A 16,165-nucleotide genomic window follows, 5' to 3' on the forward strand; every position below is an offset into this window, starting at 1 on the left:
TAAAGATGAATGCACAGTGCTCGGCATGTGCAGAATAACAAGCTGCCGACAAAGGGACTCCGGAGAGCTGCTCTAATCCAAGTGAACTGGCGGCCAGCAGAGGGGAAACGGCTCTGTTCAGCTGCTCAAAGGCCCCGCGTCCCGTGCATTCTGGTCACGGCCAGCAAATGGTGTGAGCGGGGCCTCGGAGGTGGGGGTTGATGGGCCCCCGCCCTGGCCCTGGCCCGGCCTATGGGGGATAGAGATGGGCCGTTGGCAGCCCCTCGGCGACGGCCATTCAGACCAGGGCCCTGGCTCCCCGCCAGCCTTGCGCCTGCCCCTCGCACTGGGCCTCATTGTGTCCAGGTGGCAAATGCCTTCTCGCCAACTTTCCTTCGAGGTTTACAGAGCGGGTGGGACAGTGGAGGAGGGAGGGAGGAGGGGGCCCTGTGCCCCCTGCATCTCTCCCCTCCCCTGCCGGCCAGGGTCTGTTCCTCCTCTGGGTCGGGTGTTATGTTACAGACACTGGTGGGTCACAGGCAGCCAAACACAGGAGTACTGTTGCTTACACAATTGCTCTTCAAACAGTAACAAACAATTTTCATTACCCAAGTCAGATCGAATCATCCGCCTGGCCATCCTGCTTCAATACCAGCCACACATACAGGACCCAGGGCTTCACACTCTGCCCATTCTGCTGTGACAAAACTGGGTTCCATTTTGCCCCTGGCCCAGGGATGTGGGACAAAGCTCTTCCTCTGATCCCTTCTTTGAGCCAGATCAGCTGCACGGCTATCAAAACTGTCAGGAGAAACAGAGAAGACACAAGCACCTATGCAGTTTGGGGCTCACTCAGATCTGGAGTGAGACATTACTCAGCATCTGTGTGAAGAAGGCACTCAGGAGCTTGGAGGAACCCATTGACAAATTTAAAAGGAATCCAACAAGATAACTCTGGCTTCCCACCAAAACATTCACTAGCCTTAGATGGAGTGTCAGGACATGACATTTCTTTATTTAATCTTTTTTGGCCAGACAGTTTTTTCAACCAGGAATGTGTAAGCTCATTCCAAAATGTCTGCATGAGAGGCCAGTGACATTCATTACTGAGATTTTTCTACCAGGTCTCTTAGGAAAAAAAAAAAAATCTGTAATGTTTTATAATTGTTTCTCAATGGTAGAGCATTTTAAAAGTATGTTTACACTTATAATCCTACTTGAATCTCAAAACAACTCTGGGGACTGGCAAAGCTACGGTTGTCAGGCCTAAAGATGAGGAAACAGTGGCCCAGAGAGGTTAAGTATGCCGTGCAAGGTCACAGAATGAACGAAGGGGTTGGGACACCAGAACTCAGGTCTTCTGACCTGGTTCAGTGCTTTGTTCTAGGACGCACCTTTTCTACACCCACAGAGTGCCAGACATTTCCAGGATAATTCATCCTGCAGTTCTGCTTTTCCAGTGTAACTCCCTTATCCTTTTCCGCATACTAAACTGTGCTAAGCACTGCAGGCTTTTAACCACTGTAGTCTAGGCTACAAAGGAGCATCCTTCAGAAAGGTTTCCATCGAACAGTCATCAAAGTTTTGTTTTGCTGCCACCCCGCACCCCCCACCAAAGAGATATACATTTCCTCCCTTTTAACAGCTTAGGTAAGGATTGTTTTAAAAGTCTGCCTGTCCAGTGTGAGGTCGGCACAATCAAAACTGGCAAATGATTGTCTAGGTTCCTTTCGGTGCAAAACATTGTAGCATCCAGGGGTTGGCAAGCGGCAAAGCAAAGCCATTCACCTTTCATACCTTCATCACCTCCTATACCTAAAGGCCTATTCATTTAATTTTTTGAAACTTTTTTACATGGTGACTATAGTTAATAATATTGTATTGCACGTTTGAAAGCTGCTAAGAGAATAGATCTTAACAGTTCTCATCACAAGAAAAAAAATCTAGTAATTATGTATGGTGACAGATATTCACTAGACATTGTGGTGATCATTTCACAATACATGAATATCAAATCACTGTGTTGTACACCTGAAACTAATGTTATCTGTCAATTATACCTCAACTTTAAAACTTTATTTTTATAATTTTTAAGGTATAATTTACATACCGTGAGATACACAGATATTAAGGGTACAGTTTGAAAAGTTTTGACAAACGTATATCTACACCCAAACCAAGATACATAACATTGCCATCACCCCCAGAAAGTTCATGCATATCCCCTTCCAGTCAACCCCACTCCAGGCCTCCACTGTTCTCATTTCTGTCACCATAGATTAGCTAAACCTGTCTTGGACATCAGATTAACTGGAATCATATTGTATATAATCTTTTGTATCTTTCTTCTTTCACTCAACATAACGTTAGCCAGACTCATCCATGTTGTATCAGTAGTTTGTTCCTTTTTTTTTTGGATGAGTAGCATTACATTATTGATTCAGTTTTCAAAATCCAGTCATAGTACTGCTAATTTGCCCCTCAAAATTCTTTCCATTCAATGTATCTCCTGTATGCTCCTTTCCATGCATCTATCTCCTCTGTATCTCCTCAGCAATACTTGAACTGAGAAAGATATGTAAGTATACTATTTTACCTCCAGTGATGCCCTTTTAGGTAGGAGTGGTTCTACCTTCAGGAAAAACTGACAACGAGGCAGTCCAGCATGGTGGTCATGAGTACAGTTTTCAGAATAGACAGATCTAGGTCCTCATTTCCAGTCTAGCACTTAACAGATGGGTGGTGGGGGACAGGTGGTTTAACCTCTCAGTGACTATTTTCCCATTTGTAAAATGAGAATAATAATACCTTCCTAATAGGGATTTGTGAGGACTAAATTATATTGTACATAAAATGTTTATGTTTATATTCTACATAATAGAAACCAATAACAGCCTCAAGTTAAACTATAATAAACATCCTCCTGCTTCATTCACACACTTTCAGCTTCTCTGAGTCATAAAGTATAAATGGGTATATATTTTCAGAAGTTTTTAAAAATGAAAAGTTCATGATTACATCTAGAACAGTCTAGGGACTTCCCTGGTGATCCAGTGGTTAAGACTCCTAGCTTCCACTGCAGGGGGCACGGGTTCTATCTCTGGTCAGGGAACTAAAGATCCCGCGTGCTGCGGCCAAAAAAAAAAAAGTCTAACTGTCATATATTTACTTAACATAAATGCTATTTCCTCTGGAAAAAAGTAAAGCCTTTCATCATTTATTCAGTGACAATTACATACTGAGTGCTGACGCTGAGGGGCTCTTCAAAAGAGTTAAAGACATAGCCCTAGCTTTTAGGATGTTTGGTTCTGGAGGGTAATAAGCACAAAAATAACTATTATACAGAGTATGGTCAATAATAATGATAATAATTAACATCTATTAATATAGTGGTTAAGAGCATGGTCTCTGGAGTCATACTATATGATTGAAATAGTGGCTCAGTCATGTGATGCTGGGGAAGTTACTTACCCTCTTTTTGTGTTATTTCACTTGTAAAATGGGGATAATAATACCACTTATCTAGCAGGGCTGTTATGAGAAGTAGATGAGTTCATACATGTAAAAAATTAGTACATTATCAGCACATTAAAAGTATGCAATAAATAATAGCTAACACTTACTGAACACCATGTGCCAAGCACTGTGTTAAATGGTTTACATGCATTACCTCACATGATGTCCACAATGTTGTCTCTACTATTATGCCCATTTCACTCATAAGGCAACCGAGGGAAAGAGAGTTTAGGTAACTTGCCCAAGATTACATAGCTAGTAAATAGCAAATTCCATAGGAAACACACATCTATAAAATGGGGATAGTGATAATAGTACTTACCTTAATGAGAACTAAACAAATTAGTATTTGAACAACAGTTAGAACAGAGCCTAGTGCACAATAAGGTCTATATAAGTGGGTGTTAAACAAATACAAATTGCTATGGTGATTCAGAAATGGCAGTAAATAACTTCCATGCATGGAGACTAAGGCTTTGGAAAGGTGACATTTAAGCTGAGCCTTGACAGGAGGGAGAGAAGAGGAGAGGAGTGGAGAGGAGGGAAGAGGGAGAGGGAAGGGGGAGAGGAGAGAGGAGGAAAGGAGATGGGAGGGGAGGGGAGGAGGAGGAGGAAGTAGAGGAAGAAGAAGAGGGAGGAGGAGGAGAAAGAGGAGAAGGAGGAGTTGGAGAGGGAGGGAGACAGGGAGAGAGACAGAGACAGACTGGTAGTGGGAGAAAGCTCAGAGTAGAGTAAGCAAAAAGAAAAAAGTAATGGGACTAGTTAATTTTGATTAGGTAAAAAAAAAAACCTCCCCTTTCTTCCAATCAGTTACTATTTCTGCCAGCTGCACCTCAATATATCTTTTAACATCTTCTTTGACCCCTGTAGAATCTGCTATCCTTACCCCCTCGTCATCCATTTTACAATATTTATGGAGTGCTTCTATGTGCCAGGCACTGTTCTGGGCACTGAGGATATAACAATGAACAAGACAGGCCGAGTCTCAGTTCCCATTCTGCACTATAATAATACCAATACTCCAAGCTGGATTCCCAGCTTTTGGTCAGCCCTACTCCAATCCATCCTCCACACTGCCACCAGAGAGACTGGAAAGATACAGATCTGGTCCGGACACTCCCTTGCTTAAATCCCCCTGTAGTATGAATTCCCATCGTGTTCAGAATAGATTTCAATCTCTGTAGCATCCTGTTCAAGGCCCGTCACTAACTGTCCCGCACAGCCTTATCTCTCAGCCTTCACCTTCATGCACTCCGCACTCAGCTACAGTAAATTAACTCAAAATCTTAGATACACACATTGAAATAAGCACCTGCTGAAAGTACGTGGCTGGAACTCCATCCCTATTTTATCCTTGTACACTGAAACCTCAGAAAAGCCCTGGTTACCCCCCTCCAGCCTTCGAGTCTGAAAAACATTGCTGGCGACGCACTCCTCCACAGCCCTGGCATCCTGAGAAGGCTGCGCTCACTCCCACCCCAGCGGGAGCAGTAAAAGGAGGGGCTTCGCCGGGCCTGGGGGCCGCCATCTTGGCTGAGTTGGCCGGAAGTGGTCCGGCCAGTCGGCTTGCCGGCTCGCACTGAGGCTGCGCGGTGGCCTCGCCGCGGGTCTTCGGCGCCGGCGGCGTTGGGGCCGTCCCGAACCCTCTGCGGTGCAGCCCGGAAGCCACAAAGTCCCCTCTGTCATCTCTCCTAGTCCTACTCCAGCCGTCCCAGCCGCTGTCCAACCCCTCCGCCGGGGTTTGTGCAGCGGCTTGCACACCCCTCGGCCAGTGTACGCGCTTTGCACCTGCCTGCCCGAAAACATGTTGCAGAAACCAGAGAGCGGGGGTCTCCCTATCCCTCAGGCGGAGGGGGAGATGGATGGTGGCCACGACAGTGAGACCCAGGCCCTGACCGCCTCGCAGGAGGTGGCCCCGAGCCCCCTCCTCCGAGAGAGCCCCGAGGAGGACCTTGGCGCTGTAAGGCAGGAGGGGGCTGCGGAGCCCTCCATCACCCTGAAAGGTGCGAGGGCTTTGGCAGCCAAAACCTCGGCCCGGCGCAGGGCCTGCCTCCGTCTGGATCAGACGGTGACCGAGTTGGTGCAGTTTCTGCTGGTGAAGGACAGGAAGAAGAGTCCCATCACCCTCTCCGAGATGGTGAAATACATTATCAGAGACTTAAAGGATCTGTTCCCTGAGATCATCGCAAGGGCCGCAGAGCATCTGCGGTATGTCTTTGGTTTCAAGCTGAAACAGCTTGACCGCAAGCACCACACTTACATCCTGATTAGCAAACTAAAACCTTGAGGAGGAGGAGGAGGATCTGGGAGGAGATGGCCCCAGACTGGGTCTTTTAATGATGATCTTGGGCTTTGTCTACATGAAAGGTAATAGCGCCAGGGAGGCACAGGTCTGGGAGATGCTGCGTCGGTTGGAGGTGCGTCCCTCAAAGTATCACCTCCTCTTTGGGTACCCGAGGAGGCTTATTACAGAAGATTTCGTGCAGCTGAGATACCTCAATTACCGGCGTGTTTCTCACACCAATCCACCGGCATGTGAATTCTCTTGGGGTCCCCGAAGCAACCTGGAAACCGGCAAGATGAAAGTCCTGGGGTTCGTGGCCAGGCTCCATAAGAAAGAACCCCAACACTGGCCAGTGCAGTACCGTGAAGCCCTGGCAGAAGAGGCTGACAGGGGCAATGTGGGGGCTAGGGCCAGGGCAAATGCTAATGCTGGGGCCGGCATCCACCCCTGGTGAGGGCCAGCCAGAGGTGGGGCGGGGGGAAGTTGGCTATAAAAGCTACTGTCTGAGTCATAAGTAGACTAGGTGGGAAGAAGGTCGTTATTTCTGTAGCAGTTGTATTCGTGTAACTAGGATTTAGGTTTCGTATCTTGCTAAGTTTTGTTACATTTAATATACTTAAATTGATGCTTATAAATGGGATTGGTCTACTTTTTCCTGTAGGGTTTTGCTGCTTTTTAAAATTAATTGAAAAACTTTACATTTTATTCTGTGATCTTGAACAAATTATGCAGCACTGAATGCTATACTTAAATGGTTTGAAGGAACTCACCAGTATGATGATCTGGTACCAGGGGAAAAAATAGCTGATTAGTATCTAGCTTTCCAACAGTTTTTGTCTACTGTGCAAAGAAGAAAGCCTGACGTGTAACTCTGTTTGCTTAGTTATTGTAGTAGCTGGGGGGGAAATGCAATAAATTAGAAGTATAACCTGGTACACTTAATAAACATTTGTTAAGCACTTCTTTTGTGTGATGCACTGTTAGGGGTATTTGGGGATTAAATGCTGAACAAGATAAAGGTCCTACTTTTCAGAACTGGACAGTAAGTAAATAAACCAGAAATTACAGTGCGGTGAGTTGAAGGCTACAGAGGGACACCCAACCCAGCTGGGGTGATTGGGTGAGGCTTGCCTGAGGTTACCTTTAGTCGGACTTCAGGGTAGGGAGGGAGAAACGATGGGGTGGGTGGAGAAGAGGGGAAGGAAAAAAGGAAGAAGAAGTTGCGGGTGGGAGATGGTATTAAAAATGACTTAAGATCATAGATGCTCCTCAGTAAGATGGGAAGACATGATACATGGCAGATCTGGAAAACATCCAACCTTTGCCGGTGCCCTTGGTCCAGGGCAGTTTATTACAGTGCACACGTAATGATGGTGACTGTTAGCATTTTGGTCTTCTCCATCTCCCTTCTCTCAATCTCTACAAGCTTTCCTCTTCTACCAAAGCCCTCAGAGACCAAATACTTTAACAATTCTGGAACGGTATGTAGTGTGGAGGGCATGTGTGATGTTCCCTACTGCCAAGAAGTCTTCAAGGGCTCTCCCTTGGCACCAGGAAGCCCAGCACCCTCATCCATGTTTCTGCTTGGCACTTGCCACCTGCCATCTCCCATGAGGAGGAGAACTGGAAGGCATCTTTCACATTCTTAACTACCCATGAAGAGTCATCTTCAAAAGCAGCTGGAGCCTCTGCAGTGCCTACCACCTTCACTCTGGGGATGAATTCTGTAGAATGGGTACATAGAGTAATAAGGAACCTAGAGGAGTGGTAACCAAACCAGAACTGGGTGTAGGATTATGAAACCGTCCCCTTACAGCTGCCATATACAGAAGAGCTGCTTTCTTCTCTCTTTACTGCTGGTTTTGTGGGTGTGTGTGCTTTCAGTTGCGTCTGAATAACATATCTGAGTATGTTAAGGTTAGCATGGAATACAAATACTTTGGGACACAGGCCCAGGGATCCAACCAATCACAGTGAGACCAAAGGCTATAAGCTTATGGGTAAAAAAGTTTACTAATGATTAAAAATATGATTTCTGGGCAATATATAATTCATTAAACGAAAGTACTGAGTACCCACCATATGCCAAGGACTTTGCTGGGTTCCAAAGATTAAAAAGGGAAAACCGTCTTTACCCTGAAGGAGTAATAGTGATAATTTCTCACATTTGCATTTTCTCACAGCTGCTGAGAGGTCAGCAGTGTGTGCACCTGAGTGTCTGATTACTTGGCGATTTGCTTACAGTCACTTGGCAAAAGACAGCACCAAGACTAGAACCCAAGTCCCTTGCCTCCCAATGTGTTTCATTCTAGTACATTGTTCCCTGTGTCTGGCTTCCAATATATTGTATGTGATTTTATTTATCACAACTCCAAAAATCAAGTGAGGCATGTGTGATTATTGCCAGTTGCCACTGCAGTCCTTTTGGGAGTGAGTAGAGTAGAAATACTTCCCATTTTCACTGTCAGCAGAGGTGACTTTGCTGAAAGTCAGACATATAGTTCACAGCAAGACAGGACTAACAACTACCATTTATTAAACATCTGCTATAGGCCAAAAGCATTTCCCCCTACTTTTCACAACGGTATTGCAAAGTGCCTATTATGAAATACCTCCATTTTACAGATATTAATACTTGCCATTTATTCAATACGTAATATAAGCCAGCTTTTCAATGCTTTACATATGTTTTAATGATTTTTATAACAATCTAACAGGATAGATATTATCTGTTCCATCTTGAACTATGCAAACTGAAACTCGGAGAAGCTGTAAAGTTCTCATAGATGGTATATGATATAACAAGGATTGGAACTGAAGTCTGACTGAGTCAAAACTCCACACTTTTCACTATTTTACATTTCTTTCTTCTTGGGACTCCTTTCAGACTTGGGGACTCGTATTCTTTCTTCCAAACATGGCTGTCTCTCTGGAGATGCAAACAAGGGTTGTATAAGCAAGGTAATCATGACAAGACCCTGGCCTGTGGGAGGGTAAAAGGAGGGTAAAATAAAGTTGGAGAATTATCTGTGAACAATGGTCCCGGCTCTGCCTACCCCCAGTGTTCTCAGAGTGCTGACTACATGTAGAATGTGTATTTTTACTCAAACTCAGCACGTTTTGCCCTTGTAGGCCATGTTTCCTAAATCTTCTTTAGTCTGCTCTCTCCACTAAGCCTCAAATTAAGTCTTTCATGCCATGAAACAATCAAATAACATTTCTGGACCTGCAAATATGATTCCCAGTGTTGTTTCCAGATGGTACAAAGGGCTGGCAGAACTTGTACCCTTGCCTCAGGATGAAAGACCTCCCATTTCACAGATGCCATCATCAACTTCTCAGAAGTACTGAAAGTGTGGCCTCTGGGCCCATGTGTAGAGCAGACATTGGCCATGGTGAGGGCAAGAGATGAATTCTCCTGTTGCTTATGGTCATTCACATGAGGGAAAAGGAAGGCCTGTATCCCTGGTCTCCTTCCCCTTCAGGCACAAACAGAACTAGATCTTCCTGGGTGAAACCATGTGGGTGGGAGAGCAAGGAGATGTCAGGGGAGTGATGGCAGATGGATTACTCCAAATCATACGTACTATACCACAACTGGATTGCAAAGCCAGTAAAGGGAATTCCCTTGAAAACTAGAAATGAAGCCTTAGACAATGGGAAGGTCTCAGTTCAGCCACAGACTCTGCAGGGATTTTTTTTTTCTTTTTTCTTTTTTTTTTTTTTTTTTGGCTGCATTGGGTCTTCGTTGCTGCGCACAGGCTTTCTCTAGTTGTGGCGAGCGGGGGCTACTCTTCATTGCGGTGCGTGGGCTTCTCATTGAGGTGGCTTCTCATTGCGGAGCACGCAGGCTTCAGTAGTTGTGGCGCATGGGCTTCAGTAGTTGTGGCTCACAGGCTCTAGAGCGCAGGCTCAGTAGTTGTGGCACAAGGGCTTAGTTGCTCCACGGCATGTGGGATCTTCCCGGACCAGGGCTCGAACCCGTGTCCCCTGCATTGGCAGGCGGATTCTTAACGCCTGCGCCACCAGGGAAGTCCCTCTGCAGGGATCTTGACATTCACCAGAGTCGGGACTTTTGACCCACTGGAACTTGGAGAATGGGTGTTTGGAAACAGGCTCCGGTTAATTACAGCCCCAGCATCTAGCAGGCACATAGTGCTCTGGAGGTGGCAGCTCATTTGCAGCCCCTGCAAACCAGGCCTCAATGCACAGGCTCAATCACAGTTTCCACTTGAGATAATTATGCTTCATGCCTTGGTCATGGTGGCAACTGATGCTTGTGCAAATTATTCCTCAAATTGTGCAGCCCAGCAGAGATGGCAACAATTACCTCCCAGCAGAAATATAGTGTACTGACTAAAGAGGTTAGGTATTCTGAAAAGTGTCCCAATCAAGGCCTTTTAAAAGTCATGACTATGTGACCTTGAACAAGGAATTCTAAACTCTGAGGACTGAAGCTCTAGGAAAGTTTAGATTGGAGGGTGATTGGAGTTAGTGGTTAGCTACAATCCACACCCACAACCCATCCTACCAGCTGACTGCAAACCCTGCCCAGTTCCCGGGCTAGTCATGACTGATGACAATATCAGCCAACAATTATTAAGCCTTATCTGTCAGGCATGATGCTAAGTATGATAATCAAATTGGCTCAGGCAACTACACAACACCCCCATGAGACAGATTCTACATTTGCCATCATTACAGTACTGTAGGCAAACCACAAAGAAAGAAGAATTCCTTTCATTGTGTCAATGCACAAGTTAAAAGACTTGCCCAAAGTCATGGCATAGCTAGTGAGCTGCAGATCCTGAACATGAACCTGAATCTCCTGGGTTCTTGCTGTTATTCCACCTTGCTGGTCTGCAGAAGGTTCTCAGGGAGCAACCAGCCTCCCTTTGGGAGAATGGGGCTGCGGGAGAAAGAAAGAAAACCTCTGGGCCTGCTCATTTATACCATAACCTAGAGCACCCACAGTAGAGGCAGCGAAGGAACAATTTGGCTTCTCTGATTGCAGGGTTTGGGTCACCAGAAGGGATGCAGGCTGGGAGAGGAGCCCACTTGGAGGAATGCTAGCTCAGGGCAGCAGCACTGTGGTTCCTGCAGTGGGGGAAATGGTGCCCAAGACGCAGAGGGGTGTCAGCACAGTGAGAGACAACCATGAGGACAGAGGAGTCTCCTACAGTGGAACGCTTCTGGCCCCTGCAGTGGACGGATCTGCATTCCACCCCACTCTGCCATGTGAGAGTGTGTGCCTTCACCTGAGTTACCTAACTTTCTGAGCTTTGGTTTCCTCGTATTTCCAACAGAGATACTGCTATGTACCTCAAAACACTGTGAAGACGACTGAATGAGGGCATTACTAAGCACCTAGCACAGGATCTGGTACATGGTAACTAGTGTTATTATAAACTGTATTCACTCATTCAACAAACACTTATCTTCTGTACATACCAGGCATACATCCTGGTGGTGAGCTTACAGCAGAGAACAATACAGACAAAAATCCTTGTCGTCTAGAGCTTACAGATCGGTGTGAGGAGATAGATAATAAAGAAGCACAATACATAGCATGTCAGATGGAGATCTATGTCGTAGGGAGAAGTGAAGCAGGGAAGGGGGAAAGAGTGCTGGGAGGGTGTGCAATTTTAAATAGCCTGCTCAGGGAAAGCCTCGTTGAGACATTTGAGTCAAAACTGAAGGTGAGAAGCAGGAAGCCCACAAGCTGTCTAGGGGGGGGACCAGGGAGGAGGGGGTGCCGGCAGATGGAACAGTGAGTATGAAGGCCAAGGGTGGAAGCAGGCCAGGCAGGTTCTGAGAAGTAGCTCCTGCAAGCAGAGTGAGTGATGGGGGAGGGTTGAGTAGAAGGAGATGTGTTCCTTCTCCTGAAGGAGCTTGCAGAGCTGGCGCAAGTACCTAAAACAATGAATAAACACGGATCTGCACCCAAGAGTTACTGTCTGAGTTCAGCAGGGGAAGCAACCACAGCAGCCTTAGGCAGCAGAGGCTTCCACTGGGCCCCGAAGGGGAAGGAAAGAGATATTCCTTACTCATAGCTTTTGTTTTTCTAATTACAAATGTTTGTAGTGGCAAATTTGGAGAGTTCCATAAAAATATAAAGAAAATGAATTCTCTAGAATACTGGCACCCAGAGGCAACCATGGTTAACAGTGTAGTATGGTTTTATGTCTATCTCTAGCGTATTTAGTTTTCACCTGCCAAGGGTATAAATGATTTGTTGCTACTTTAACAACGAGTTACAATGACACTGAGCCTCACTCCATGCAATATTTCCCTCAAATACTTCTGGGAGCTCCCAATGGGGCATCTCAAATGATGTCACAAATCCATCTATCCACAGTAGTCACCGTGTGGGGCTTATGGAGGCCCATGAAAGGAGCTTCTGCTGGAGATGGTCCTTGTGGAGTCCTCAGCATCCGTGGCTGCTGCCTCCTCGGACGCCCCCAGTGTTCTAGAGGGATGCTGCGTTCTGTGCAGACATGGATAGAGTGTGCTTCTCCCCAGCTCTGTGTCAAGAAATGTCACCTGGGTCCCAAAGCAGCAGTGCCAGGGACTCTCCAACCTCCTCAGGAAGCCTGCTAGTCTCTGCTTGCCATCTCTTGCAAGCGACTCTCCAAACTTCAGCTGAAAATAGTCACCTCCACAGGGACCAGTCCACAACTTCCTCCACAACTCTTTTCCTCAAAACTTAGGAAAGAAAGGAGAGAAAAGGCAGTCCCTGTCTCCCAAGGCACGGCTATTTACATTGCTGAACCAGAACAGTGAACATATGCATTCGCGCTGACAGTGATTACACAGTTTTAGATTGGTGTTGATTTTCCCAAAGCAAAGCAAACGTCTACCCCAAAGGTGAACTAAATCCTCTATCTCTAGCAAACTGCTAGCACCTTAGCTCCCTTCCCCCACTTTTCCCACCTTCTCATCATGTTTTGTTTTGTTTTTTTAATTTTTAAAATTTATTTATTTATGTTTGGCTGCGTTGGGTCTTTGTTGCTGCTCGCGGGCTTTCTCTAGTTGCAGTGAGCGGGGGCTACTCTTTCATTGCAGTGCGCGGGCTTCTCATCGTGGTGGCTTCTCTTGTTGCGGAGCACGGGCTCTAGGCGCCCGTGCCTTATAACATCTCAGCCAGGGACTTTATATACTGTGAGAGATGGCTAGAATTTAGGTAAAAGCTTGGAATGGAGAAAAGGATTCTAGGCAAGGGAAACCACTTCAGCCAAGGTCAGGTAGCAGGAAGGTGCAGTGTCCTGGGAACCACGAGGGGACCAGTTAGGTTGGAACAGAGTTTGTGGAGGAGAGGAGAGGGTGCTGTGGCTGGAGAAAGCAGCTGGGGGCAGCGGCTGAGGGAGAGCAATGAGCACAAGGATGGTGGCCTGGCTGGTCGTGAAGGGGGAGGCTGGAGGCAGGGAGGCCACTCCAAATTGGAGTAGATGGCAGCCTGACCAGGGGAGTGGTGCAGCAGGAATGGGGGTGGGAAAGGACTGGTTGGGGGAATAACTTGGAACCACTGGATAACTGATCAGCTGTGGGAAATGCAACAGAGGGACATGTGAGGTATGACTCAACAGCTTCAAGCTGGCATGTCTGGAAGAATGCTGGAGTCATTCACTAGAACAGCTGGATGCCCAGAGGGAGCTGGTTTGTGGTCAAGAAGATGGATATGTCATCAGTCACATTGAGTCTCAGTTGCTCAGTTGAATATCTGATGGACACTTGGAGATGGAGCAGAGGAGGGACACCGAGGCTGAGGGTAGACGCTCTGAGTCAGCCTCTTAGAAGACATAGCCCAAACCGCGGACTCTCTCCTTGGGAAAGAGTGTAGAGGGAGGAGGGCAGGAACCTGACCCATCTCTCTTCTTGCTCAAAGCAAAGGTCTTGGCAGTCCCAAGCAGATTACACAGAAATGCAATCCTGCCTCCACAGTTGCCTTCTGGGTCCATCTTCTGGATATACTTCTACAAATGATCTGGGGGCTAAGAAGAAGGTCTCAGAGGGAACAGCATGGCCAGGGAGTCATGGAACTAGGAAAAGAGAAGCTGCAAGTTGTTGTAGGTGGGTGTCAGCTAAGGGGTGGCCAAGATTCTTAGTGTGCACTAAAAACAGCATTGCAAACACACAGTCCCACTGCTGCTGGAAGGACTCAGGACAGACCTAACCAAGGCTGAAATGGGCCAACTCATGGGATTCCAGACTTAGCAGCCTGTCTCTCCCCACTTTATAATGGACCTTCTTCTGTCTTGGAATGGAACTTCCAAGGTAACACCATCACCTTTGATCAGACCTGAGATATCTCCACAGTGCAGGACATATCCCAAGGGAGGGAGGTTCTCACTCAGGGAGAACCCTCACATTCAGCCTCTTGGATACACAAGGCATGTTGCCCAGATGCAAATGCACACTTGGTATATACACGTAGAAATATCTCCTCCAAATCCACAGGAGACATGAAGAAAAAAATATCATTTGGCAACTATCATATATCAGGTACTTTGCCTGGAGCTTTCCAAGTATTTTTACATTTAGTCTCACAACAGTTGTGAGAGAAAGGGATCATTTTCCCATTTTGTAAAAACCCAAGCCTCAGAAAAGTTAAATATTTTGCCCAGGATCACATGCCTATAAAATGGCAGATGGTTCTTGACCCAGGTCTGCCTGTGCACTCACATGTTGTTATTCTTCTTTCTTCACACATGTGTGTACAACAGACTCATACACACAAACACATATCCATCCCCTCTACACACACAAAATCCCCATAGAAAGTAAGCTCCTTGAGGGCAAGGATTTCATTTTGTTCACTGGTGTATCCCAGATATCTAGACCAGTGTCTGGCACATATTACACACTCAAATATTTTGTGGTTGTCGTTAAATGAATTGAATGAATACACGTGCATGCAACCCTCACCTGTGTACATGTACATCTACGCACACACATGCACGCGTGCACATACGGGCACACTCACTCACCTTCACATACACTTAATTAACACATCAAATCCACTGCCTGAAAGTAGATCCCAGGTGAGGCTCCAGCTCTCAGAGCTGCCCCTACCAGCCTGCTCCTGAAGGGGTGACCTCCCCATCAGGAGCCCCACTGCTGGTCTCCCCAGGCTCCTCCCTGGAGCAGTAACCAGTCCTCTCCCCAGCCTCAGCACATCCCACCTCCTTCTTTTCTTAGCTCAGTCAAAATAAAGAATTTTTCTAAAAGATCTTTACTAAGAGAAAAAGAGAAAAATAATCAAGAAACTACAAGCTCTTGAGCAGATGAGTTGATGGATCCGGATTCTTACCCTAAGCCAGGCCCTCCAGTCCGGCCACAGCCTGGCTCAGCGGGTGAGGCGATCAGCTCGTGGAGCCTAGGCCGTGCTTGGCTGCTCTGCCAGTGGCTCAGATGCCCAGCCTGAGGGGGCAGGGAGTTGGCACGGCTGCTCAATCTGGGCCATTCTCTCTTCCTCCAGATACTGCTGCTGCTTCTATACGGGCACAGACACTTCTGCCACTCTGGCCTTGAGCTAACTGCAATTTGACACCCTCTTTGCCATCTGCTGTGTCCTGGGCTTGTAAACCAGACTGGTCCAACCCAAATCACTCAGTAGGACTGTGTCAATCCCATGCCTAAAACTCCAACAACCTTAATTCCTTCCTAGAGCCTCAAGGCTCTGCCTGAGATGGCTCCTGTCCATCCTCAGCCTCATCCCATGCCACCCTTTTATCTGGTCTCCTGTTACATTTGCAAAGCAGTTCTGATGGATGTACCAGAGCCCAGGGTCCCAAGGATCTGTTCACCAGACACCTCAGACAACTCCAGATCAGACCCTGGACCAGTGCATCAGCATCACCAGGGTCTCTGGATTAAAAAGTAAACTCCTGAGCCCACCTAAGACCTGCCGGATCAGAATCTCTGCAAGTGAAGCCCAGAAGCCAGCACTTTTAACAGGCTTCCCAGGTGACTGTCACACTCCAAAGTCCAAGAAGCACCACCCCAAATATATTAAACTCCATACGTACCCCCATGCATGTATAATAACGATAGCTAAAATACTTATTGAGCACTTACTATGTGCAAGGAAGTATTTTCATGTGTTAACTCAGTTCACCCTCACAACAACGTTGGAGGGAGGCATGTTATCATGCCCACTTCGCGGTGACTTGCCCAGATTCACACAGCCTTTGGTGGGAAGTCAGGAATCGAACCCCGGCCCTGTGACTTCCGAGCCTGCACGCAACCAGCACACACTCTCTAGCGCACTCGACTGCGCCTACACAGATCACACACACACAGGACCCCCACCCCCTCAGAACCGCTGACCAAAGAGGTTCTGACAAAAGAGATGGAGGGCCAGGGTGTTTTCCAAGGCTCCTGGTT

The 16,165-nt window shown here is 46.8% G+C and overlaps 1 protein-coding gene across 1 annotated transcript; it reads left to right on the forward strand.

Annotated features, from left to right (window-relative positions):
• Positions 1-5,185: 5,185 nt before the first annotated feature.
• Positions 5,186-6,346, forward strand: MAGEF1 (MAGE family member F1). The gene is given in 2 exon segments (XM_061193318.1): positions 5,186-5,778; positions 5,780-6,346. Coding segments are annotated over 2 exon segments (933 nt in total). The 5' UTR covers positions 5,186-5,299; the 3' UTR covers positions 6,234-6,346.
• The last annotated feature ends 9,819 nt before the right edge of the window (positions 6,347-16,165 follow it).

The sequence above is a fragment of the Eubalaena glacialis genome, chromosome 6 (genome assembly GCF_028564815.1).
Source record: "Eubalaena glacialis isolate mEubGla1 chromosome 6, mEubGla1.1.hap2.+ XY, whole genome shotgun sequence".
NCBI classification, from domain to species: domain Eukaryota; kingdom Metazoa; phylum Chordata; class Mammalia; order Artiodactyla; family Balaenidae; genus Eubalaena; species Eubalaena glacialis.